Source organism: Cetorhinus maximus, chromosome 32 (genome assembly GCF_964194155.1).
Source record: "Cetorhinus maximus chromosome 32, sCetMax3.hap1.1, whole genome shotgun sequence".
In the NCBI taxonomy this organism is placed as follows: Eukaryota; Metazoa; Chordata; class Chondrichthyes; order Lamniformes; family Cetorhinidae; genus Cetorhinus; species Cetorhinus maximus.
This window is the reverse complement of record NC_135910.1, coordinates 5,763,405-5,787,754: the sequence shown is the minus strand read 5'-3', so window position 1 is coordinate 5,787,754 and position 24,350 is coordinate 5,763,405. Positions and strand designations below refer to the sequence as shown.

The 24,350-nt window shown below is 50.0% G+C and overlaps 1 protein-coding gene across 1 annotated transcript in view; it reads right to left on the bottom strand.

Moving 5' to 3' along the window:
* The window catches only part of sptbn4b (spectrin, beta, non-erythrocytic 4b), a 320,876-nt gene that overhangs the window by 175,438 nt on the left and 121,088 nt on the right, over nt 1-24,350 (bottom strand). The window contains exons 8-11 of the mRNA XM_078533196.1: nt 16,566-16,753; nt 11,870-11,987; nt 4,439-4,597; nt 1,923-2,225 (exon numbers count right to left, since the gene is read on the bottom strand). Of these exons, the coding sequence (XP_078389322.1) occupies nt 1,923-2,225; nt 4,439-4,597; nt 11,870-11,987; nt 16,566-16,753 (768 nt within the window). The remainder of the gene's footprint in view (nt 1-1,922; nt 2,226-4,438; nt 4,598-11,869; nt 11,988-16,565; nt 16,754-24,350) is intronic.

The following is a 24,350-nucleotide window of genomic DNA, read 5'->3' as shown; positions in this document are numbered from 1 at the left end:
GGATGGGCAGAAATTTCCTCCATTTTAAATATTGAGAAGCGATGGTTTCTGGTCCCCGTCGCAAACTCTATTCCCTCACCACCAGCTCCATCCCTCTCCCTGACAACTCCCTGTGGCAGAACCAGACTGGTCGCAACCTTGGTCTCATATTCAACCTAGAGGTGAGCTCTGACCGCATGTCCATTGACCGCATGTCCATGCCATCACTAAGGTCCCCCATCGTCTGACTCCAACATTGCCTCAGCCTATTAGCTGCTGAACCCGTCATCTCTGCCTTTTTTACCTCCAGACCTGGCCATTCCAATGTACTCATGGCCAGTCTGCCACGTTATAGCCTCTGGAAACTTGAGGACATCCAAAACTTTGCTGCCCCTTGTCCTAACTTGCGTTAAGTTTCATTCACCCATCACCCCCTCTGCTTGCTGACCGACACTGGCACCTGTTAATGTCTTGTCAATTACATTGTTAAGGGTAAGAGAAACGGGTGATGGGTATTAATTTTCTTTGAACACGTATAAATAGGGGATAGCTGGGACACTGGGTGAGTGGGAGGAGAGCTGTGAGACTGAACATGTCAATAAACCCTCTCAATAAAGAGAAGCTCCCTATTTTGGTGTCGGCTGCACCAACCAGCTTAGATCCAATTAACAATAGTTGATTTTAAAATACTCATTCTTGACCTCAAATCCCTCCAAGGCCTCGACTCCTCCCTACCTCTGTCATTTCCTCCAATCCCACAAACTACAGATCTCTGCGCTCTGCCAATTCAGGCCTCCTGAGCATTCCTGATTTTAAATGCCCCACCATTGACTACCCAATGCCTTCAGCTGCCCACATGCCAAGCAGTGGAATTTCCTGCCTAAACCCATCCACCTCTCCCCTCGTTTAACATGTTCCTAAAACCTGCTACTTTGGTCAAGCTTTTAATCAGCTGGCCAAATGTCTCTTGATGTGGCTCGATGTCAAATTTGTGTGTCATAACACTCCTGTGAAGAATCGAAGGATGTTTTAAGGTGGGGGTGAGGGTGAGGGGTGTGGGATGGGGACGGGAGCAAATGTGTGGCTGAGGGTGGGGTGAGCAGTGGGGGTTGGGGACGGATGTGAAGGTGGGGGTGAGGGTGGGGATGGGGATGGGGATGGGAGTGAAGGTGGGGGTCGGGGTGGGGGTATGATGGGGTGGGGGAGGGTGTGGGTGGAGGGGCGTAATGGTGATAAGGGTGCGGGTGGGGGATGGGGACAGGGCTGATGGTGGATGGTGAGGGGCGGGAGCGAGGGACTGGGATGTGGGAGGAGGATAGGGATATGGGAGGGGGTGGTGTTGGGGACAAGGGTGGGGGATCTGCGTGTGTGCGCGGATAGGGGTGCGGGTGGGTGATGGGGGTGCGGGTGGGGGGATGCGGGTGGGGGCGCAGGTGGGTGATGGGGGATGGGGGCGGGTGTGGGGATGGGGGTGCAGGTGGGGGAACGGGGTGCGGTGGTGGTTGGGGTGTGGGTTTGGGGTGGAGGGCGGGTTCTGGATGAGGGTATGGGTGGGGGATGGGGGTGTGGGTGGGGGGATGGGGGTGCGGATGGGGGATGGGGGTACGGGTGGGGGGATGGGGGTGGGGGATGGGGGGCGGGTTCTGGATGGGGGTGTGGGTTTGGGGTGGAGGGCGGGTTCTGGATGGGGGTGCGGGTGGGGGATGGGGGTGTGGGTGGGGGATGGGGGTGCGGGTGGGGGATGGGGGTGCGGGTGGGGGATGGGGGTGTGGGTGGGGGATGGGGGTGCGGGTGGGGGATGGGGGTGCGGGTGGGGGATGGGGGTGCGGGATGGGGATGTGGATGAGAGCTGGGGGTGTGGGTGGGGGATGGGGGTGGGGGTGGAGGGGCGGGTGTGGATGGGGGTGCGGTTGGGTAGGGGTCATAGGCAGTGCTCTCCTCACCTGCATCTCCTCCATCCAGTCGATCATATGAACCATCTCCTGGAAGATTTTCTGCAGCGACAAATTTAACTCAAGCCGTTCCCTGCGAGCAGCCAGGGTCTCCTCCAGGAAACTCCACAGTCGCAGAATGTTATCTTTCTGCGCGGAGATGCGTTTAATGTCATAGTAACTCTCTGAGTCTAGTTCCAGAGCCAGCTCAGTGATCACCTGCACTCGCTCCTTGTATGAGGACACATCAGCCTCGATGGCTTCATGTTTCTTCATCGCAGCCTCTACGGCAGGAAGATCATAGCCAAAGTTATCCTGAGGGAAGAATTGATCAGAGCTCAGGGAGCAGCTTCATCATTATCACTTCACCCAACATTTCACATCATAGCAACAGTAACAGTGAGTCACGGGTTAAAAGGAACTGATTGCTGGTGGACCTTTGATGCTCCAAAGCAGTGACAAAAAGAGAGCAACATGTCTTATTTTATTATTCGTTCATGGGATGTGAGCTTCGCTGGCTGGGCCCAGCATTTATTGCCCATCCCTAGTTGCCCTTGAGAAGGTGGTGGTGAGCTGCCTTCTTGAACCGCTGCAGTCCCTGTGGTGTAGGTACACCCACAGTGCTGTTAGGAAGGGAGTTCCAGGATTTTGACCCAGTGACAGTGAAAGAACGGCCGATATATTTCCAGGTCAGGATGGTGAGTGACTTGGAGGGGAACTTCCAGGTGGTGGTGTTCCCTGCATCTGTCCTTCGAGGTGATGGAGGTCACTGGTTTGGAAGGTGCTGTTGTAGGAGTCTTCGTGAGTTGCTGCAGTGCATCTTGTAGATGGTACACACACTGCTGCTACTGTGCGTCGGTGGTGGAGGGAGTGAAAATTGAGTGGATGGGGGGCTAATCAAATGGGCTGCTTTGTCCTGGATGGTGTTGAGCTTCTTGAGTGTTGTTGGAGCTGCACTCATCCAGGTAAGTGGAGAGTATTCCATCACACTCCTGACTTGTGCCTTATAGATAGTGGGCAGGCTTTGGGGAGTCAAGAGGTGAGTTACTCGCCACAGAATTCCCAGCTCTTGTAGCCACAGTATTTTTATGGCTAGTCCAGTTCAGTTTCTGGTCAATGGTAACTCTCCAGGATGTTGATAGTGGGGAATTCAGCAAATTCCATTGAGGGTCTCACACGCGTTCTCCAATGACGGGGAACAGTTACCACTCCCTGATCAGATAGTCCTGACTCCACACTTGATTAGATTAATCTGATCTCAAATCAGTCCAGTCCGAGGCTGGTATTCTGCAGCGAGTAACTCTCTTCCCTGCTGCCCATCATCTACAGGGCAGGAGTGTGATGGAACATTCCCCCCTTGCCTGGATGAGTGCGACTCTGACAATGCTCCAGAAGCCCGGCACCATCTGGGATAAAGTAGATCGGCAGCCCTGACCAGCACCTTAAACATTCGCCAGCCAACACCGTGGCCGTAGGATGAACCATCAACAGAACGCACTGCAGCAACTTCTTACTGATGCTTTGGCAGCGCCGCCCAGACCCACCACCTTCAGAAGCGGATGCTGCCAATGCCACTATAAAAGGAGGAAGCAGTAGCGCCAACTTAAACACACAGGATGCACTTTAAGAGGGGTGTGGTAGGAAAGACGGGACAGCATGTATCCCGGGTCGCCGAGGGGAGCGAGGCTGGGAATAGCGGGGGCTCTGGCCACGCTCTTACAATCAGCTTCCATATGGGTGTGATGTCGGAGGGCCGCAGGATGGCAAATGTTACAGCCCTGTTCAAAAGAGGAGGATGGTAACCCTGGCGACTGCAGGTCCATCAGCCTAACAGCTCCACGGAACTTTCAAAATGGCGGACAGGGCCCGATTCTGGGATTCCCGTCCCCATTCCCGGCGCCCCCCCAGTTTTCGCCGGCATGGCGGGGGGGGCGGGGGGGGGAGGGTGCGGGCAGTGAACAGGCGAAAACGTGAGAAAAACACGAAAACCCCGACGAGGGCAGAGCGGAGCTTTCTAGAACATTACCGAGGGTGAGGGATCATTGTGGAGAGTCTGTTGAAGCTGGGGTTGTTCTCCTTAGAGCAGAGAGGTTAAGAGTAGATCTGATGGAGCGATTCAAAATCATGAAGGGTTTTGGTCGTTTCCAGGGCGATTATTAACCAAGGGACACGGAAATAAGATAATTAGCAAAAGAACCAGGGGACAGATTAGGAAAATCTCTTTATGCCGCAAGTTGTTGACATTTCGGAATGTGCTGCCTGAAGGGTCAATGGAGAGAGATTCAGAACCAACTTTCAAAAGGGAATTAAATAAATATTTGAAGGGGAATTTCTTTACCAGGGTTATGGGGGAAGAGCAGGGGGGCGAGTGGGTTTAATTGGGTAGTCCTTTCAGATCCAGCACCAGCACCATGGGCTGACCAGCCACCTGACCAACTGACCGCCCAACTGACCAACTGACCGCCCACCTGACCAACTGACCACCCACCTGACCAACTGACCACCCACCTGACCAACTGACCACCCACCTGGGAGATGAGGCGCTGGTTCTCGTTTAACCAGGTCTCTCGCATCGCAGCCTTGTGATCAAATCGATGAGCCAACTGCTCCAGCTTCTCCTGGCGAATGAGCTCATTCCGCAAAGCCACCTCCCGCTCATGCTCCGCCTTCTCCAGCCTCTCCCAGGCCTAAGGAAGAATTACGATCAAAAAAACACAAATCCTCATCACTGTCCCATAAGGGCGACCCCTCATCTTAAAACAGTGCCCCACCCCAATTAGCACAATAGGTGGCAAACCTACAGCCTAGAGTAAGAAAGCGAGAGAAGCAGAGAGAGAGAGAGGCACAGCGAGAGAGGCACAGAGAGAGAGAGGCAGAGAGAGAGAGGCACAACGAGAGAGGCAGAGAGAGAGAGGCAGAGAGAGAGAGAGGCACAGCGAGAGAGGCAGAGAGAGAGAGGCACAGAGAGAGAGAGGCAGAGAGAGAAAGGCAGAGAGAAAGAGGCAGAGAGAGAGAGGCACAGCAAGAGAGGCAGAGAGAGAGAGGCAGAGAGAGAGAGAGGCACAGAGAGAGAGAGGCAGAGAGAGAGAGGCAGAGAGAGAGAGGCACAGAGAGAGAGGCAGAGAGAGAGAGAAGCACAGCAAGAGAGGCAGAGAGAGAGGCAGAGAGAGAGAGAGAGAGAGGCAGAGAGAGAGAGGCACAGCTAGAGAGGCAGAGAGAGAGAGGCACAGAGAGAGGCAGAGAGAGAGAGAGGCAGAGAGAGAGAGGCAGAGAGAGAGAGGCACAGCGAGAGAGGCAGAGAGGGAGAGGCACAGAGAGAGCGAGGCAGAGAGAGAGAGGCAGAGAGAGAGAGAGAGGCACAGCGAGAGAGGCAGAGAGAGAGAGGCAGAGAGAGAGAGGCACAGCGAGAGAGGCAGAAAGAGAGAGGCAGAGAGAGAGAGGCACAGCGAGAGAGGCAGAGCGAGACAGACATGTTGAAAGGCAGAATGTGAGGCAGTGAAACATAGTGTGAGACAGAGTGAGAAACAGAGATACATTGAGGGTGAGAGAATGGGAATCCTGGCCAGCTTTTACCAGCCCTCGGGGGTTGGGGGGAGGAGGGTTGGAGGGAGGAGCTCGTAAAATGGTGCCCATTGTCTTACCATCGCATTTTACAAGGGGCAGTGCCTGGCTGGCCACAATGTGCTGACCCCACTTACCCTGGTTGGGAGGGTGACTCACTCCCATGATGTCCTCTTTTCCCGGTGCAGTCCCAACAGTGGCCACCTCTCGCAGTAGCGCTGCTGAGCTCCTGGTCCTCTAATTGACCGGCAGCTCCTGGGGACAGGTAGCCATCCTTTATAAGGACGGGACCCCTGGCCAGCATCTCACTGGTTGCCAGGCAGACGACCGATGAGGCCACAGGATGCCACAAGTGACCGAGCCTTGCTACAACTGTCCAGAGCATTGGGGGAGACCACACCTAGGGTACGGTGTGCCATTTTGGTCACCTTACATAAGGAGGGACAGACTTGCATTGGAGGCAGTTCAGAGAAGGTTCACTTAGGCTGATTCCTGGGGCAAAAGGGTTTGTCTTATGAGGAAAGGTTGAGCAGGTCAAGTCTATAATCATTGGAGTTTAGAAGAATGAGAGGTTAAGAGTAGATTTGATGGAGAGATTCAAAATCATGAAGGGTTTTGAAATCTTATTGAAATATCTAAGATTCTGAGGGGGCTTGACAGGGTAGGTGCTGAGAGGATGGGGAATCTGGAACTAAGGGACATAGTTTCAAAATAATGGCTCTCCCATTTAAGGAAACAAGGAGGAAGTTTTTTTTCCCTCAGAGGGTCATTAGTGTTTGGAATTGTCTTCTCCAGAGAGCAGCGCAGGCTGGGTCATTTAATGTATTCAAGGCTGAGATAGACATTTTTAATCGACAAGAGAGTCAAGGGTTATAGGGAGCAGACAGGAAAACAGAGTTGAGGCCACAACCCAGATCAGCCATGATCTTCTTGAATGGTGCAGCAGGCTCGAGGGGCTGAATGGCCTCCTGCTGCTCCTATGTCTTATGGAGGTGGGGTTAATCCCAGCTTTCCGGCCCGTCACCAGGGCTCCCGATGAGATGACAAAATTCCAGCCTGAGTATCTGTCTCTCTCTCTCTCTCTCTCTCCCGCTTTCTGTGCGAGAGTGAGAGAGTCAGTGAGACTGAGAGAGTGGGAGGGATAGAGAAAGAGCTGGGAGGGAAGGTGAGTGATAATGAGAGAGGACGAGAGAGCAAGACAGAAGGAAAGAGAAAATCACAGAAAAGGGAGTTAGGGTAGGGGAGAGAGTGAATAACTAATAATAGGGACACAGAAGTGAAAGCTCCTGGGCCATTCATTAAAAAACTAGTCTTGAATAATGAAGTTATATAAACCTGCAATAAGCTCAGTGGGAGGACAATAGTCTCAGCTCAGAAAGATCTACCGAAATTCTGGAGTTACAGTCCAATAACCCTGGAGTCTGAGACTACACTGGAGACAACACTGGCCTCTCTGGCACATTCCTCAGATCTGGCGATAGCACTGGGACACCACTTGCATTCTTCTCCCTCAGTGGTGCACGAGGCAGACAAAGTGCATTCTTAGGGGGCAGACCAGGAGACTATCCAACTCTTACCACCTGCCATAAGCCTATTGGAAGGGATAACAGGCTGATAGTCAACCTGTTTGGCCACAATATGAATCTCCCTCCCGTAGCCATCAAGTGCTGGGGTGGGTCTCGAACCTGGAGCTTCTGGCCCAGGGGCAGGGATGCTACCCGCTGTGCCACATGACCACCTCACACTTCTAATCCTCGAGATAAAAATTCCATTCGTCTTTCTGATCATTTTTTGGACCTGTCAATGACATTTTAATGATCTGTGTATCTGAGCCTCTGCTGTTTCTAGCTTTTCATCATTGAGAAAATACCCTCTTATCTCCTCTTCAGGCCCAAATTGGATGACCTCACATTTGCCTACGCTGGAATCTGTTAATAGAATCCAAGCCGTTTGGTAAAATCTAAACCAAGACACAGAGCTGTTCTTTACTGAGAGAGTTATTGACTTTGTTCAGTCTCAAAGCTCTCCCCAAACACCCAGTGTCTCAGCTGTTCCCTACTTATACACGCTCAGATCCTTAATTAAACAATGTCCTTTACCTGTGTATCCTTACAATATAATTAACACACCATCAATAGAATCCATTGGCCACAGATTTTCCCATTCACTTAATTTATCAATATCTCTTTGTAATTTTATTCTTCCATTGACACTACTTATAATACCGCCCATCTTTGTGTCATTGACCAACTTGGATATGTGAACATACCAACATACAAAATAGGAACAGGAGTAGGCCATTCAATCCCTCGAGCCTGCACCACCATTCAATGAGATCATGGCTGGTATGTTTTGTGTTTCGAGTTGCACATTCCCATCTGCCCCCGATAACCTTTGATTCCCTTGCCTAACAAGAATCTATCTACCTCCGCCTTAAAAATATTCAGTGACTTCACCCCTACCACCATCTGAGCCAAAGAGTTCCAAAGTCGCAAAACCCTCTGAGAGAAAAAAATTCTCCTCATCTCCATCAATATAAGGGTGACCCCTCATTTTAAGACAGTGCCCCCTAGCTCTGCACTCACCCACAAGGGGAAACATCCTTTCCACGTCCATCTTGTCAAGACCATTCAAGGTCTTATATACTTCAATCAAATCACCTCTCACTCTTCTAAACTCCAGTAGAAACAAGCCCAGTCTGTCCAACCTTTCCTCATAAAACAACCTGCTCATTTCAATAAACCTCCCCTGAACCACCTCTAACGCACCTACATCCTTCCTTAAATGAGACCAAAACACAATATTCGAGATGTGGTCTCACCAATGCCCTGTATAATTGAAGCTTAACATCCTTACTTTTATGGTCAATTCCTCTCATAATAAAGGATAGCATTCCATTAGCCTTCTTAATTACTTGCTGTATTTGCATACTAACTTTCTGTGACTCATGCACTAGAACACCTAGATCCCTCTGCACCTCGGAATTCTGCAGTCGTTCTCCGTTTAAGTAATACTCTGCTTTTTTATTCTCCCTGACAGAGTGAACAACTTTACATTGTACTCCATCTGCCAGATTTTTGCCTATCACTCAGCCCATCTATATCTGCCTGCAAACTCCTCATGTCTTCTTCACAACATACTTTCCAACCTATGTTTGTGTCATCTGCAACTTTAGCTACCATGCCTTGGCTCCCCTCATCTAGGTCATTGATGTAAATTGTAAAAAGTTGAGGCCCCAGCACAGACCCCTGCAGGACTCCACTTGCCACATCCTGCCAACCCGAAAAAGACCCATTTATACATACTCTCTGTTTTCTGCCAGCCAGCCAATCTTCTATCCATGCTAATATGCTACCCCCTACACCATGAGCTTTTATTTTCCACAATAAGATTTGACATGGTGCCTTATCAAATGCTTTCTGGAAATCTATGTACAGCACATCTACAGGCTCCCCTCTTACCCCCGCACATGTTACTCCTTCAAAGAACTCTAATAAATTGGTTTAAGATGATTTCCCTTTCGTAAAACCATGCTAACTCTTCCCAATTACCTTGAACTTTTCTAAGTGTCCAGCTATAACCTAGAACCATAGAACCAAAGAAAAATTACAGTGGAGAAAGAGGCCATTCAGCCCATTGTACCTTCGCCAGCCAAGAAGAGAAAAAAGAAAATAGCCGTTCATTTTAATCCCATTTTCCAGCACCTGGTCTGTAGCCTTGCAGGTTACAGCGCTTCAGATGCAGATCCAGGTATCTTTTAAACTAATAGTGTTTCAGCCTCAACCACCAACTTAGGCAGTGAATTCCAGGCACCCATCACCCCCTGGATGAGAAAGGTTTTTCCTCATGTCCCCTCTAATCCTTCTACCAAATCACCTTAAATCTATGCCCCCTGGTAACTGACCCCTCAGCTAGGGGAAACAAGTCTTTCCTGTCTACCCTTTCTAGGCCCCTCATAATCTTGTACACCTCAATTAGGTCACCCCTCAGCCTCCTCTGTTCTAAGGAAAACAACCCTCTTTAATAATCGACTCCAATGCCTTCCCTATGACTGATGTCAAGCTAACTGGCCTATAGTTTTCTGTTTCCTGCCTCCCTCCCTTCTTGAATAGAGGGGTTATATTTGCTACTTTCCAGTCTGATGGAACATTTCCAGAATCTAGGGTATTTTGGAAAATTAACACTAACACATCGACTATCTCATGAGCCACCACTTTTAAGACCCGAGGATGAAGTCCATCTGGACTTGTGATTCTCTATCCCGTCATCCAAGTTGTTAATAAATACAATGAATAGTTGAGGCCCCAACACAAATCCCTAGGGGAGGTCACTAGTTACATCCTGCCAATTTTTTTTATTCGCTCCTGGGATGTGGGCATCGTTGGCTAGGCCAGCATTTATTGCCCCTCCCTAACTGCCCTTGCTCAGAGAGCATTTAAGATTCAACCACATTGCTATGGGCCTGGAGTCACATGTAGGCCAAACCAGGTAAGGGCAGCAGATTTCCTTCCCTAAAGGACATTGGTGAACCAGATGGATTTTTACAACAATCGACAGTGGTTTCATGGTTATCATTAGACTTTTAATTCCAGATTTTTCATTGAATTCAAATTTCACCATTTGCCATGGTGGGATTCGAACATGGGTCCCCAGAGCATTACCATGCGTCTCTGGAACGCTAGTCCAGTGACAAGACCACTATGCCACTGCCTTGCCAATTGATGTGCCTATTACCCCTACTCTCTGTCTCCTGCCACTCAGCCAATTTCATAGCCAGGTCAGTGATTTGTCCTCCATTCCGTGAGCCTCAATTTTTAGCCAACAGTCTCTTATGAGAGACTTTATCAAATGCCTTCTGGAAGTCTCTGTGAATAACATCCATGAGCTTTTTATAAAAACACTAGTTAGGCTCCAGCTGGAATATTCTGGGCATCACACTTTAGAAAGGCTGGTAAGGCATGAGGGAAGATGCCAAGCAAGTTGACTAGACTGAGCCCGGGTATGAAAGACTTTAGTTAGGTGGTGAGACGAGAGAAATGGTGGTCACTCTCCTGGGAGCAGAGAAGGTTTGAAGGGGGTTTAGTAGAGGTGCTCAAAATCTTGAAAGTTTTTGACAGAACCAATCAGGGAAAACTATTTCCAGTGGCTTGGGGGATGGTTAGCAGAGGACACAGATGTGTGATAACTGGCCTACGTTCCAACGGGGAGATCAGGAGATCTTTCTCTCTGCAGTGAGTTGGGATGAACTGAAATGCACTGTCTGAAAGCAGATTCAGAAATAACTTGGAAAAGGAATAAATACAGATACTTGAAGGAGAGAGAGCTGCACAGGGAAAAGACAGGGGAGGCAGACTATTTGGATAGTTCTTTCACAGAGTGGGTACAGGCATGATGGGACGAATAGCCTCCATCTGCGCTGTATCATTTCCCTGTCCATTACTATAGTTACCTCTCCAAAATATTCAATCAGATTTCCCAACAACAGGCAGTAGACTGACTGGCCTATAATTGCATGGCTTCCCCATCTCACTTAAATAGCGGAGTGACATGCGCAATTTTCCAATCCAACCGAACCAACCTGAATCAAAGGAACTTTGGAAGATGGCAGTTTGGGCATCCGCAATGATCTCACCCACTCCCTTTAAAACCCTGGACTGGAAACCATCTGATCCCGAGGGTTCATCATTCTGCTTTTACTTTCTTGATGACGGTGAAGTTAATTTGTTTAACAGTAATTTTGGGGAAGCCCCACCTCATGTTAGCCGGCTTGCGATGCCTATCACGCTACCAACACCATTTACTGTAAGTACGGATGCAGAGTAATTATTGAGCGTGCCCACCATTTCTTTATTTCTGTTGACAGCAGCACAAGTCATCAGTTTTTTAAGGGGCCCCACGTTGCTCCTGACCACCCTCTTCTTCCTAACACAACTGAAAAAAATGTTTTGTGTTCATTTTGATATCCCTTATTTCGCATACTTCCTTTTTTAGAGCGCTGCTTCATGATTCTTTGCTGATCTTTCTGGTCATTCGACACAATCTGTGCTATTGTTGAATTTCTTATGTGCCTTTTCTTTTAGCTTCATGCAGTCCCGTCTGTCTTTAGGCGTCCGCAACTGCTCTTTTTTGGATAGTAGGGTTCTTACCCCTTTGATGTATTAAACTGGCTCTGTATCCCATGGAAGTTTATTTTTTACCCCCTCCCAACTACCCACTGAGCTTCTGTTGTTTCAGTCATCACGAGAGGAGATAAGAGGACTCGCTGCCCAGATACAAACAGCGCTGCGCTGGAGCCGGGTCCCTGAGACATACCGTGTGTTACTGTGGATAACAGGGACAGGCTCCCAGCTCCCCGGTGACACTGCTGAAGAAACTGGGAGCAGCCAGCAGTCACTCACCCTGTTAATGTCAGAGATCAGTTTGCCCTCGTGCGGCAGGTAAAGCTTTTGGTTGTTTTCCCGGAGTTTGCTCTGGATGGTGAAAAGCAGGACTTCCAGATTCCCCTTCTCCTCGAACCTGGACACACACAACAACAACAACAACAACTGACATTTATGCAGCACCTATAGCATCCCACGGTGCTTCGCAGGGACACGGCCAAGCGAAGCACGGTGAAGTCCCCGCCTCTCGCGGCTCCCTCCCTCGCGTTTCCGCTCACCCGCGCTCTGTGCGCCGCATCGCCCGGCCACGTTCCCTTATCCGCGTTTTCTTCTCCCTCTCTCTCCTCTTTACCCCGGGGGGGAAGACGGCAGCCGTGGCGGAGCAGAGGCTGGAAACGGCTGCGGCTGAGGTGCAGCCCGAATGAGGGGATTAACCCAGAAATGTCTGAACCTCTGCACTGATTCTCTGACAAGTGCACCCTTTGAGCACAGCTCGAGTGTGGCGTCGGTTAACTTACCCAAAGATACCAAGCTCGTCATGAGTTCACATTGTGTGGAAGATCTTTGAAAGCCAAGGCAGAGAGACTCAGGTTAATGTGCAGCCATTAGACATGACCTCCAGATTATTGAAACATCAGTAAGGATGGATTGGAATGCTATGTTAAAATGGAGGATACAGTAGGTGGTGTCGTGGTAATGTCACCGGACTAGTAATCCAGAGGCCTAGGCGGATGGTCTGGGAACCTGGGTTCGAATCCTAATGGTGGAATTTGAATTCAGTTAATAAATCTGGAATTGAAAGCTAATCTCAGCAACGGTGACCACAAAACTATCATCAACTGTCGTAAAAACCCATCTGGGGAAGGAAATCTGCCCTCCTTACCCAGTCTGGCCTACGTGTGACTCCAGGCCCACAGCAACGTGGCTGACTCTTCACTACCCTCCGAAATGACCAAGCAAGCCACTCAGTTCAAGGGCAGTGAAGGATGGGCAACAAATGCTGGCCTTGCCAGCGACGCCCACATCCAGGGAAGGGGAAAAAAAATAGTTTGGGTCAGTTACCCATGGAGTACACTTACTGACATCTTTGTACTGAACTGTACAGACTAGGATGGTCTATGCTGGATGAGCTGCTCCCAGCTTGAGCAATGATGAGTTGGCACAGTTGGCCTTAGAAATCAGCTTTCCGTCTCCACACCATTATCCAGTAACCCTGGTAGAAATGCATGCGAGTAGATAGAGTGAGAACAATTTGCAGTAGAGTAACTGCCCAAACCAATGCTGCCCTCGCCTGGCTGGCACCTATTGAATTGAGTCAAGAGCATCTTCCTCGTTCACAATTTCGGCGTTTGCGAGGTTTTGTGGGAACATAACCCCAGCGAACGGCAGGACTTTACTGTAATGACACCGAGCCACATAAGGAGATACAAAAGCTTGGTCAAAGAGGTAGGTTTTAAGAAGTGTCTTAAAAGAGGAAAGAGAGGTAGAGTGGTATAGGGACAGAATTCCTTAGCTTGGGACCCAGGCAGCTGAAGGCACAGTCACCAATGGTGGAGAAATTATAATTGGGGATGCACAAGAGGGCGGAATTAGAGAGGTGCAGATATCTCAGGGGGCTGGAGAAGATTACAGAGATAGGGAGGGCTGAGGCCATGGAGGGATTTGAAAACGAGGATGAGACTTTTAAAATGAAGGCGTTGCTTGACTTGGAGACAATGTAGGTTAGTGAGAACAGGTGTGATAGGGGAACCGGAGTTAGGACACAGGCAGCAGAGTTTTGGATGATCTCAAGTTTATGGAGGGCAGAATGTGGGAGACCAGTTGGAATAGTCAAGTCTAGGGGGTAACAAAGGTATAGGTGAGGGCTTCAGCAGCTGACAAGCTGAGACCGGACGATGTCAGGTGATGTTATGGAGGTGGAAAGAGGCGGTCTTAGTTATGGTGCAAATATGAGGTCAAAGCTCACCTTGGGATCAAATGCAACACCAAGATTGTGAACAGACTGGCTTAATCTCAGGCTGCTATCAGGGAGAGGGATGGTGTTGGAAGCTAGGGAATGGAGTTTGGAAATACTGGCTTCAGTCTTCCCAATATTTAATACAGACAGAAAACACCTCAGGCCTTAGCCCCACACAACTGCTACCTTCCCACAGAAACAGTTTAATCCCATGTCCACTTCTAGCCCAACTCAGCAGACACAACATCCTACACATGGACATTGGTCCGAACTCCGTTTCTGACCCAGGGTGGGGGACATCTCCCAAGAAGGCCAATACCTCACATCAGTGTCAGTCATGGCTCTGTGGTAGCACTCACCGCGCCCCCCCCACTCAAGTCAGAAGGTTGAGGGTTCAAGTTGCAATCTAGGGATTTGAACCCATAATCTCGACGGGAACTGCATTTACTGAGGGGTTATGTAACCCCCAGGGACATCACTAAAACAGGCTATCTGGTCATTGCTGTTTGTGGGATCTTGCTGTGTGCAATTTAACTGCTGCGTTTCCTAAATTAGAACAGTGACCACGCTTCAAAAAAGTACCCCACTGGCTGTAAAGCATTTTGGGATTGTCCCGAGGACCTGAAAGGCGCCATAAAAATGCAAATCTTCCTTTGTCAGATGTGCGGCGGCTCAGGAATTTCCCCCCCCCCCCCCACCCCACCTCCCCCCTCGTGTGGATCTTGTGATCTGAGAGGCTCCGTCGCACCTTCCCGGTACTCTGACACACGTGGGGGGCTAGGCAGCATGGCCTCAGGCAATGGCTCTGTGAACAGGGCACTGGACGCGTTTCCATGGGCAGCTCAGTTGCTGTTGGGCCTAGTCAAGCTCAGCCAGCGAGGTTACTGCCACAATCAGCCCACTCCGAGCGTCAGTCACACCCCCACTAAACCTTGACAACAGCGGCCATCAGACTGCCCGGCCTCCAAGCGGCTCCAGCAATGCCACACTGGAAACTGGGATTCGGGATGTGACGGGAAGCTTGGCGAGGGAGCCGTGTTTTTCGAGGACCTTTTGGAAGCTGGAGAACCAGGTGGGGAGCAGGGGGCTGGAGGGAGGTTCCGGAGGAGGGGGGGTCGGTGGGGGGGAGGATCCTACGAATGCTCCAGGCCACCAATCCCTGTGGAGACATCTCGTTCCCGAGTGTCCAGGAGGCCGTGGAGGGTTTGTCCGCAAGGCTGCAGTCAGAGGAGTGTTGGCCTGGAGATTCCACGGCCCTCACTCGACCTGTATCAATGTGACAGGCGGAACTCCAGCCTGGTTTGACCCAAAGGACCGAATGTAAAAATCTGAGGACGAGCTCATTGGTATATCCGGACAGGAAGTGGGAGTCTGGAAGGATGGTCAGCAGCAGAGGCCTCAAACCAAGGCCTCAGATACACCAAACACATTGTTAAGGCAGAGCCTTTCAGCCTCTGGTATGGAAACTCACTGTGCGCCACAGGCCTTAACTGTGGATCATGAGCAGAAGTTTGATTCCCTTCAAAAGGACACAGGGACGGACGGACCAGGTCTTTAAAGGACATGCCTCCCACTGAAAGGCTTCGGAGTGTAAAGGAAGGAATGTGCTGGGAATGTCAGATCTCCCAACCAACCTTGGAAGGAGCGAGAGGGCCAGAATGGCTTATACCCACCCTGTAGGGTCAGATTGGTGAGGGGTGGGGGGTGGGGGCAGGCTGGAGGGAGATAATTACACAAGGACGACTTAATACGTGGAAAGCTTGCAGGGGGTCGGGGTCAGTGAGCACAGGGGTGTTGGTAAACTGGGGCTTAGATGGAATACAACTCAAGCAGACAAGAAGTTGGAGTTTATGGAGTGAACAGTATGACAGGCACTGTCTATATACAGGCACAGCTACACAGCCAGGCAATGACCATCCCCAACAAGAGAGAATCTAACCTACTCCCATCACATTCAATGGCATTACCATCGCTGAATCCCCCCACTATCAACATCCTGGGGGTTACCATTGACCAGAAACTGAACTGGACTAGCCATATAAATACTGTGACTACAAGAGCGGGTCAGAGGCTGGGAATTCTGTGATGAGTAACTCACCTCCTGACTCCCCAAAGCCTGTCCACCATCCACAAGGCACAAGTCAGGAGTGTGATGGAATACTCCCCACTTGCCTGGATGAGTGCAGCTCCCACAACACTCAAGAAGCTCAACACCATCCAGGACAAAGCAGCCCGTTTGATTGGCACCCCATCCACAAACATTCACTCCCTCCACCACTGAAGCACAGTAGCAGCAGTGTGTACCATCTACAAGAGGCACTGCAGTAACTCGCCAAGACTCCTTCGACAGCACCTTCCAAACCCGTGACCTCTACCGTCTAGAAGGACAAGGGCAGCAGACACATGGGAACACCACCACCTGGAAGTTTCCCTCCAAGCCACACACCATCCTGACGTAGAAACATATCACTGTTCCTTCACTGTCGCTGGGTCAAAATCGTGGAGCTCACTCCCTAACAGCACTGTGGGTGGACCTACACCACATGGACTGCAGCGGTTCAAGAAGGCAGCTCACCACCACCTTCTCAAGGGCAACTAGGGATGGGCGAAATAATGGCCCAGGCAGCGAAGCCCACACCCCATGATCGGGTACAAAAAAACTCCTCTCTCCACTTTACGCTCTGCCCAGATACAGACAGAAACCCTATGCCTATGATGATACCCAGTGACTGTATTTGCCCCAGTCTCAGTGCCTACTTTAAAGGTTTCTCCACAGTGCAGTAGGTGGTGAAGGCTTGCAGTTGCTGCTGAACTCCAGTTAATGAGTTTGCAAATCGCTGATTGCTGATAAGAGCGATGGTTTGTTCAATCCACTCGAGCAGCGCAGATGCCAATGTTTCGTATCTCGCAACAATCTGTTCAATCTCCAGAACTTTGTCCAGGACCTGTCAGAGAGAGAGAGAAAGAGAGAGAGAGAAGGACGGATTGAAAGGGAGTGCAACAGCGAGAGACAGAGAGAGAGGGAGATGGGAAAAAAAAGAGAGAGAGAGACAGAGATAGAAGGCTGGATTTTGGCTACCAAGGCTGGTAGCTCGAGTTGGGAAATTTCCCAACTTGGTCAAAAGTGCCCCGAATGGCGAGATTTTCACTCAGAGGGGTGGTGGTGGGCGTGGGGTGAAGTCGGGCCCACCAGCCATGAGAGGCAGATGCTAGGAAGACACAGGGGTGTCCCAGTTGTTTTGGAAAATTTTAAGCCCTCTAGTCCTTACCCGCACCGCCTCACCCATCCCTATGGCCCCTCATACTCTCCATGCCAACGCAATGCCAACTCAGCCAGTATGCACCATGGGCAGATGAAAAATGGCCTTGTGGAGATGAAAAAAATAAACTTCTAAAAATCTAATACAGCTCTTACTATACAGACTTGATACGCTATACAGGCTCCCTTTCATGAATGCATCAAAGGCTCTAAATCTCAGGTTGTTAATCCATTATAAAAACAAGCTTCTGTTCATACCCCTAATCCTTTAATAGCCTTTTTAATCTGTTAATCAAACTGTGCATCTCCCTGCTGAGATAACACTAGATTTTGAAATTCAGCCAAGAATTCACAATGAATATTCCTTAGGCAAATGTCAACAAATAACTCCATTGAAACTGCATAACAGATGCTACACCAGCTGGTGTGTCAATCAAAGCAGTCCAACAGAGGGTTTTTTTTAACCATAACTAACAGCTGCAGCCTTTTATTTTTAAGTTTAAAGAGCAGGGGATTTTAAAAAACTTCAGATCATTACCGTTATACAGACCTTATTTGCCCTTCAAGAACATTAACATCTCCTCCAGCAATTGGTGGCCCCCACACTGCAGCTTAAGACCCTTGTAACAAAATGGGGTCTGTTTGAACTCGGCACTAAGTTCAAATGGGGCTGCTGAGGTCGGGTTTCCTTCCTGTGCGATTGACGCTCCCCCCACTTTCCCCTACCGGCAAAAATGGGATCTGTCGGAAATGGGTGTGGGACTGCGGCATCTGGGTCCCACCCGCCATTTACCCAACTCTGCGAAAATCTGGCCCAGGCTGAGAGATAGCAAGATACAGAGAGACAAAAGTGGTAGAGATAAAGTGAGAGAGAGGCACACATACAAGACGCACACAAAAGGGATAGAGAGATAAGCAAAAAAGGAAACATCCAAAGGCAGATTCAACAGACAGAAAGAGCTACGACACAAGAAGATACAGACAGAGAGGGAAAAACAATAGGGGTACCCAGGGAGACAGAAGGACATGGTGAGAGACAGAGGGCGACAGTGGGATAGTGAGACACACATACAGGCACAGTGACAGACAGTGAGAGACAGACACACAGAGAGACAGTGGGAGACAGTGGGATAGTGAGACACACGTACAGGCACAGTGACAGACAGTGAGAGACAGACACACAGACATAGTGAGACACATACAGACAGAGAGATAGTGGGGGGTCAGGACAGTGTAGGGGGTCACGTGCATATTCCGCTCCCACCCAATGGCACATGAGTCCCCGCCCCCTGCCAGATCTCCCAGAGGCAGCCAACTTACAGACGGCCTCCAGGTGCCCCATCCAATCAGGGGCAGTGGATGAGCTGCGAAGGTGGCTGGGCCAATCAGGGGGGGGCGGGTTTAAAGGAGGCATCGATGGCCCCCCCCCTCCTCCTGGCCTGCCCACCAGGAGGGGACAGGCTCCGCACACGACAGGCAGGGGAGGGGCTGCTCTGACATCGGGAAGATCCCGGTTTTATCAGAAAATGGCCCCTCGTTGGGTTCTTCAGAGGTGTAATTGGCTGCCAGCTTCGTTGGAGTGAGCAGACGAATTTCCTCCCCCCCCACCCCTGGTCCTGGGAATTTTCCGTGGAGGCAGGAATCCATCAGTTTCACGCAGCTTCCCCCTACTCTCCCACTCCCCTCCCCCCGTCTCCAACCCCATCTTCAAGGGACCGAGAGAATTCAGCTCATTGGGGCCCACACAGACACGGTAAGAAACTGAGAGAGAAAGGAAAAGTCACAGAGAACGTGGCAGATAGAGAGCGGAAGCAACACAGAAACAGACACGGAGACACAGAGATAAAGAGAGGGAGAAGGAACAGAGGCCAGACAGAGAGAGAGAGGGAGGAAGAGAGAGAGGGAGAGAGAGAGAGAGGGAGAGAGAGAGAGAGAGAGGGAGGGAGAGAGAGTGAGAGAGAGGGAGGGAGAGAGAGAGGGAGAGAGAGGGAGGGAGAGAGAGAGTCAATGAGATCGACAGGGGGGAGAGACGGAGGGAGATAGAGAGAGGTGCAGGGAGACAGACAATGAGAAGAACGGAGAGGGAGATGGTGAATGCGCATAGAGAGTGTGAGATGCTCACAGACTGAAACAAAGAGAGAGAGAGAAAGAAAGGGAAAGCAAGATAGACGGAGAGATGCAGAGAGCGAGGGAGAAACAACCACCAGAGGGAATGAATGAAGATTGAGTGTGCACCGTGAGTAGAGAGCACAAGGACCTGAAAAACAGGCAACGGAGAGGTAGATGGAAAGAATAAGAGTCAGAATAAGAGGAGTGAGAGGATGGACAGAGAGGCAGACAGAAAATGAAAGACAGTGAGATACAACAAGAGAAGAGGAACTAGACAGTCAGGGAAAAGTCAGTGTGTGATTGTACGAAGATATTTTAGAGTGCGGCAAAAGCTCAATCTTTATCATTGAACAGGTAAATCCATGAATGAAACAAGGAGAGAAGAGGGAGAAGGGAAAGAGTGTAGATAGGAGAGACAGAAAAAGAGAGGATCTGGGGAGAAGTGAACAACTGAGGATGAGACAAAGAAGGGGGAATGAGAGAGGATGAGAGGAGAGAGATAGACGGAGAAGACAGACATGGAAAGAGATAGCGAGGGGTCAGAAATAAAGAGAATAGAAACACTGAGTGAGATGAAAAACACAACAGAGGCCAGAGGGAGTGGGAGAAAGATTCAAGTGTGGGACCCACCGAATAAATGTGCGAGGAGAAGCGATCAGTGCCTCACCCAGTATGTAACAAACAGAGAGAGAGAAAGAAATAGGGAGGAGAGCGAGAGAGACAAAAAGAGAGAGAGAGAGAAGGGAGAGAGAGGGGAGAAAGACAGAGATAACAAGAGAGAGTGAGAGCGAGTGAAAGATAGCAAGAGCAACAGACCAAGGAAAGGAGGGGGTGGGTTAAAGAAACAGAGCGAGAGAACAAATGACGGACTGAAATAGAGAGCCAGACAGAGAGAGTACAAGAGACCAAACGAGAGGGAGAGAGGATGAAGAGAACATAATAACATAAGAAATAGGAGCAGGAGCAGACACAGCCCATCGAGCCTGCTCCAGCATTCAACACGATTATGGCTGACCTTGGGTTTCAACTCCATTCACCCGTCCACTCTCCACATCCCTTAATTCCCTGAGAGCAAGACTGCAGAGAAAAGAGAGAGAGGGAGAGAGAGAAAGAGACGGGGAGAACAAGATACCACGAGAGAGTGAGGGAGGGGGCGAGAGTGAGGGAGCAGGAACAGGAGGAACAGGAGCTACATGAGAAAAAGTAGAGAGTAAATGAGAGCGAGCAAAGCATAAGAGAAAGTGAAACACAGGGAGAGATAGAAAATAAGAGAGTTTGAGTGAAGTGTGAATATGAGAGGAAGAAGGGGAAAAGACAGAGGGATCAAGTTACGAGTTAGACAGAGTGAGCAATAATAGAGAGGGCACGGAGTAACTCGGAGATGGCAGTGTGTAACAGAGAGAGGGCAGTGTGTAACAGAGAGAGGACAGTGTGTAACTGAGAGAGGGCAGTGTGTAACAGAGAGAGGACAGTGTGTAAGAGAGAGAGGACAGTGAGTAACAGAGAGAGGACAGTGTGTAACAGAGAGAGGACAGTGTGTAACAGAGAGAGGACATTGTGTAACTGAGAGAGGACATTGTGTAACAGAGAGAGGGCAGTGTGTAACACAGAGAGGACATTGTGTAACTGAGAGAGGACATTGTGTAACAGAGAGAGGGCAGTGTGTAACAGAGAGAGGGCAGTGTGTAACTGAGAGAGGACATTGTGCAACAGAGAGAGGGCAGTGTGTAACAGAGAGAGGGCAGTGTGTAACAGAGAGAGGGCAGTGTGTAACAGACAGAGGGCAGTGTGTAACAGAGAGAGGGCAGTGTGCAACAGACAGAGGGCAGTGTGTAACTGAGAGAGGACACTGTGTAACAGAGAGAGGGCAGTGTGTAACAGACAGAGGGCAGTGTGTAACAGAGAGAGGGCAGTGTGTAACTGAGAGAGGGCAGTGTGTAACTGATGAGGGCAGTGTGTAACAGAGAGAGGGCAGTCTGTAACTGAGAGAGGGCAGTGTGTAACAGACAGAGGGCAGTGTGTAACAGACAGAGGGCAGTGTGTAACAGACAAAGGGCAGTGTGTAAATGAGAGAGGGCAGTGTGTAACAGACAGAGGGCAGTCTGTAACTGAGAGAGGGCAGTGTGTAACAGAGAGAGGGCAGTGTGTAACAGACAAAGGGCAGTGTGTAACAGAGAGAGGGCAGTGTGTAAGAGAGAGAAGGAATTGTGTAACAGAGAGAGGGCAGTGTGTAACAGACAGAGGGCAGTGTGTAACAGACAGAGGGCAGTGTGTAATTGAGAGAGGACAGTGTGTAACAGAGAGAGGGCAGTGTGTAACTGGGAGAGGGCAGTGTGTAACTGAGAGAGGGCAGTGTGTAACGAAGAGAGGACAGTGTATAACTGAGAGAGGACATTGTGTAACTGAGAGAGGACATTGTGTAACAGAGAGACGGCAGTGTGTAACTGAGAGAGGACATTGTGTAACAGACAGAGGGCAGTGTGTAACAGACAGAGGACAGTGAGTAACTGAGAGAGGACAGTGTGTAACAGAGAGAGGACAGTGTGTAACAGAGAGAGGACATTGTGTAACAGAGAGACGGCAGTGTGTAACAGACAGAGGGCAGTGTGTAACAGAGAGAGGGCAGTGTGTAACTGAGAGAGGGCAGTGTGTAACTGATGAGGGCAGTGTGTAACAGACAGAGGGCAGTGTGTAACTGAGAGAGGGCAGTATGTAACAGAGAGAGGACAGTGTGTAACAGACAGAGAGGAGTGTGTAACAGAGAGAGGGCAGTGTGTAACAGAGAGAGGGCATTGTGTAACTGAGAGGGGGCAGTGTGTAACAGAGAGAGGGCAGTGTGTAACAGACAGAGGGCAGTGTGTAACAGAGAGAGGGCAGTGTGTGACAGAGGGAAGGCATTGTGTAACTCAGAGAGGGCAGTGTGTAACAGAGAGAAGGCATTGTGTAACTGAGAGAGGGCAGTGTGTAACATACAGAGGGCAGTGTGAAACAGAGAGAGGGCAGTGTGTAACATACAGAGGGCAGTGTGAAACAGAGAGAGGGCATTGTGTAACTGAGAGAGGGCAGTGTGTAACAGACCGAGGGCAGTCTGTAACTGAGAGAGGGCAGTGTGTAACAGAGAGAGGGCAGTGTGTAACAGAGAGAGGGCAGTGTGTAACAGACAGAGGGCAGTGTGTAACAGAGAGACGGCAGTGTGTAACAGAGAGAAGGCATTGTGTAACAGAGAGAGGGCAGTGTGTAACAGACAGAGGGCAGTGTGTAATTGAGAGAGGACTGTGTGTAACAGAGAGAGGGAAGTGTGTAACTGGGAGAGGGCAGTGTGTAACTCAGAGAGGGCAGTGTGTAACTGAGAGAGGGCAGTGTGTAACTGGGAGAGGGCAGTGTGTAACTCAGAGAGGGCAGTGTGTAACAGAGAGAGGGAAGTGTGTAACTGGGAGAGGGCAGTGTGTAACTGAGAGAGGGCAGTGAGTAACTGAGAGAGTGCAGTGTGTAACTGAGAGAGGGCAGTGAGTAACAGAGAGTGCAGTGTGTAACTGAGAGAGGGCAGTGTGTGACAGAGAGACGGCAGTGAGTAACTGAGAGAGGGCAGTGTGTAACTGAAAGGGCAGAGTCTAACTGAGAGGGGGATTGTGTAACTCAGAGAGGGCAGTGTGTAACTGAATGGCCACAGTCTAACTGAGAGGGGCATTGTGTAACTGAGAGAGGGCAGTGTGTAACTGAGAGAGGGCAGTGAGTAACTGAGAGAGGGCAGTGTGTTACTGAGAGAGGGCAGTGAGTAACTGAGAGAGGGCAGTGTGTAACTGAGAGAGGGCAGTGTGTAACTGAGAGAGGGCAGTGTGTAACTGAGAGAGGGCAGTGTGTAACTGAGAGAGGGCAGATTGTAACTGAGAGAGGGCAGTGTGTAACTGAGAGAGGGCAGTGTGTAACAGAGAGAGGGCAGAGTGTAACTGAGAGAGGGCAGTGTGTAACTGAGAGAGGGCAGTGTGTAACAGAGAGAGGACAGTGTGTAACAGAAAGAGGGCAGTGTGTAACAGACAGAGGGCAGTGTGTAACAGACAGAGGGCAGTGTGTAACAGAGAGAGGGCAGTGTGTAACTGAGAGAGGGCAGTGTGCAACAGACAGAGGGCAGTGTGTAACTGAGAGAGGGCAGTGAGTAACTGAGAGAGGGCAGTGTGTAACTGAGAGAGGGCAGTGAGTAACTGAGAGAGGGAAGTTTGTAACTGAGAGAGGGCAGTGTGTAACTGAGAGAAGGCAGTTTGTAACTGAGAGAGGGCAGTTTGTAACTGAGAGAGGGCAGTGTGTAACTGAGAGAGGGCAGTTTGTAACTGAGAGAGGGCAGTTTGTAACTGAGAGAGGGCAGTTTGTAACTGAGAGAGGGCAGTTTGTAACTGAGAGAGGGCAGTGTGTAACTGAGAGAGGGCAGTTTGTAACTGAGAGAGGGCAGTTTGTAACAGACAGAGGGCAGTGAGTAACTGAGAGAGGGCAGTGTGTAACTGAGAGAGGGCAGTGTGTAACTGAGAGAGGTCAGTGAGTAACTGAGAGAGAGCAGTGTGTAACTGAGAGAGGGCAGTGAGTAACTGAGAGAGAGCAGTGTGTAACTGAGAGAGGACAGTGTGTAACTGAGAGAGGGCAGTGAGTAACTGAGAGAGGGCAGTGAGTAACTGAGAGAGGGCAGTGTGTAACAAAGAGAGTAGTGTGTAACTGAGAGAGGGTAGTTTGTAACTGAGAGAGGGCAGTTTGTAACTGAGAGAGGGCAGTGTGTAACTGAGAGGGTGCAGTGTGTAACAAAGAGGGCAGTGTGTAACTGAGAGAGGGTAGTTTGTAACTGAGAGAGGGCAGTTTGTAACTGAGAGAGGGCAGTGTGTAACTGAGAGGGTGCAGTGTGTAACAAAGAGGGCAGTGTGTAACTGAGAGAGGGCAGTGAGTAACTGAGAGAGAGCAGTGTGTAACTGAGAGAGGGCAGTGTGTAACTGAGAGAGGACAGTGTGTAACTGAGAGAGGGCAGTGAGTAACTGAGAGAGGGCAGTGAGTAACTGAGAGAGGGCAGTGTGTAACTGAGAGAGGACAGTGTGTAACTGAGAGAGGGCAGTGAGTAACTGAGAGAGGGCAGTGAGTAACTGAGAGAGGGCAGTGTGTAACAAAGAGAGTAGTGTGTAACTGAGAGAGGGTAGTTT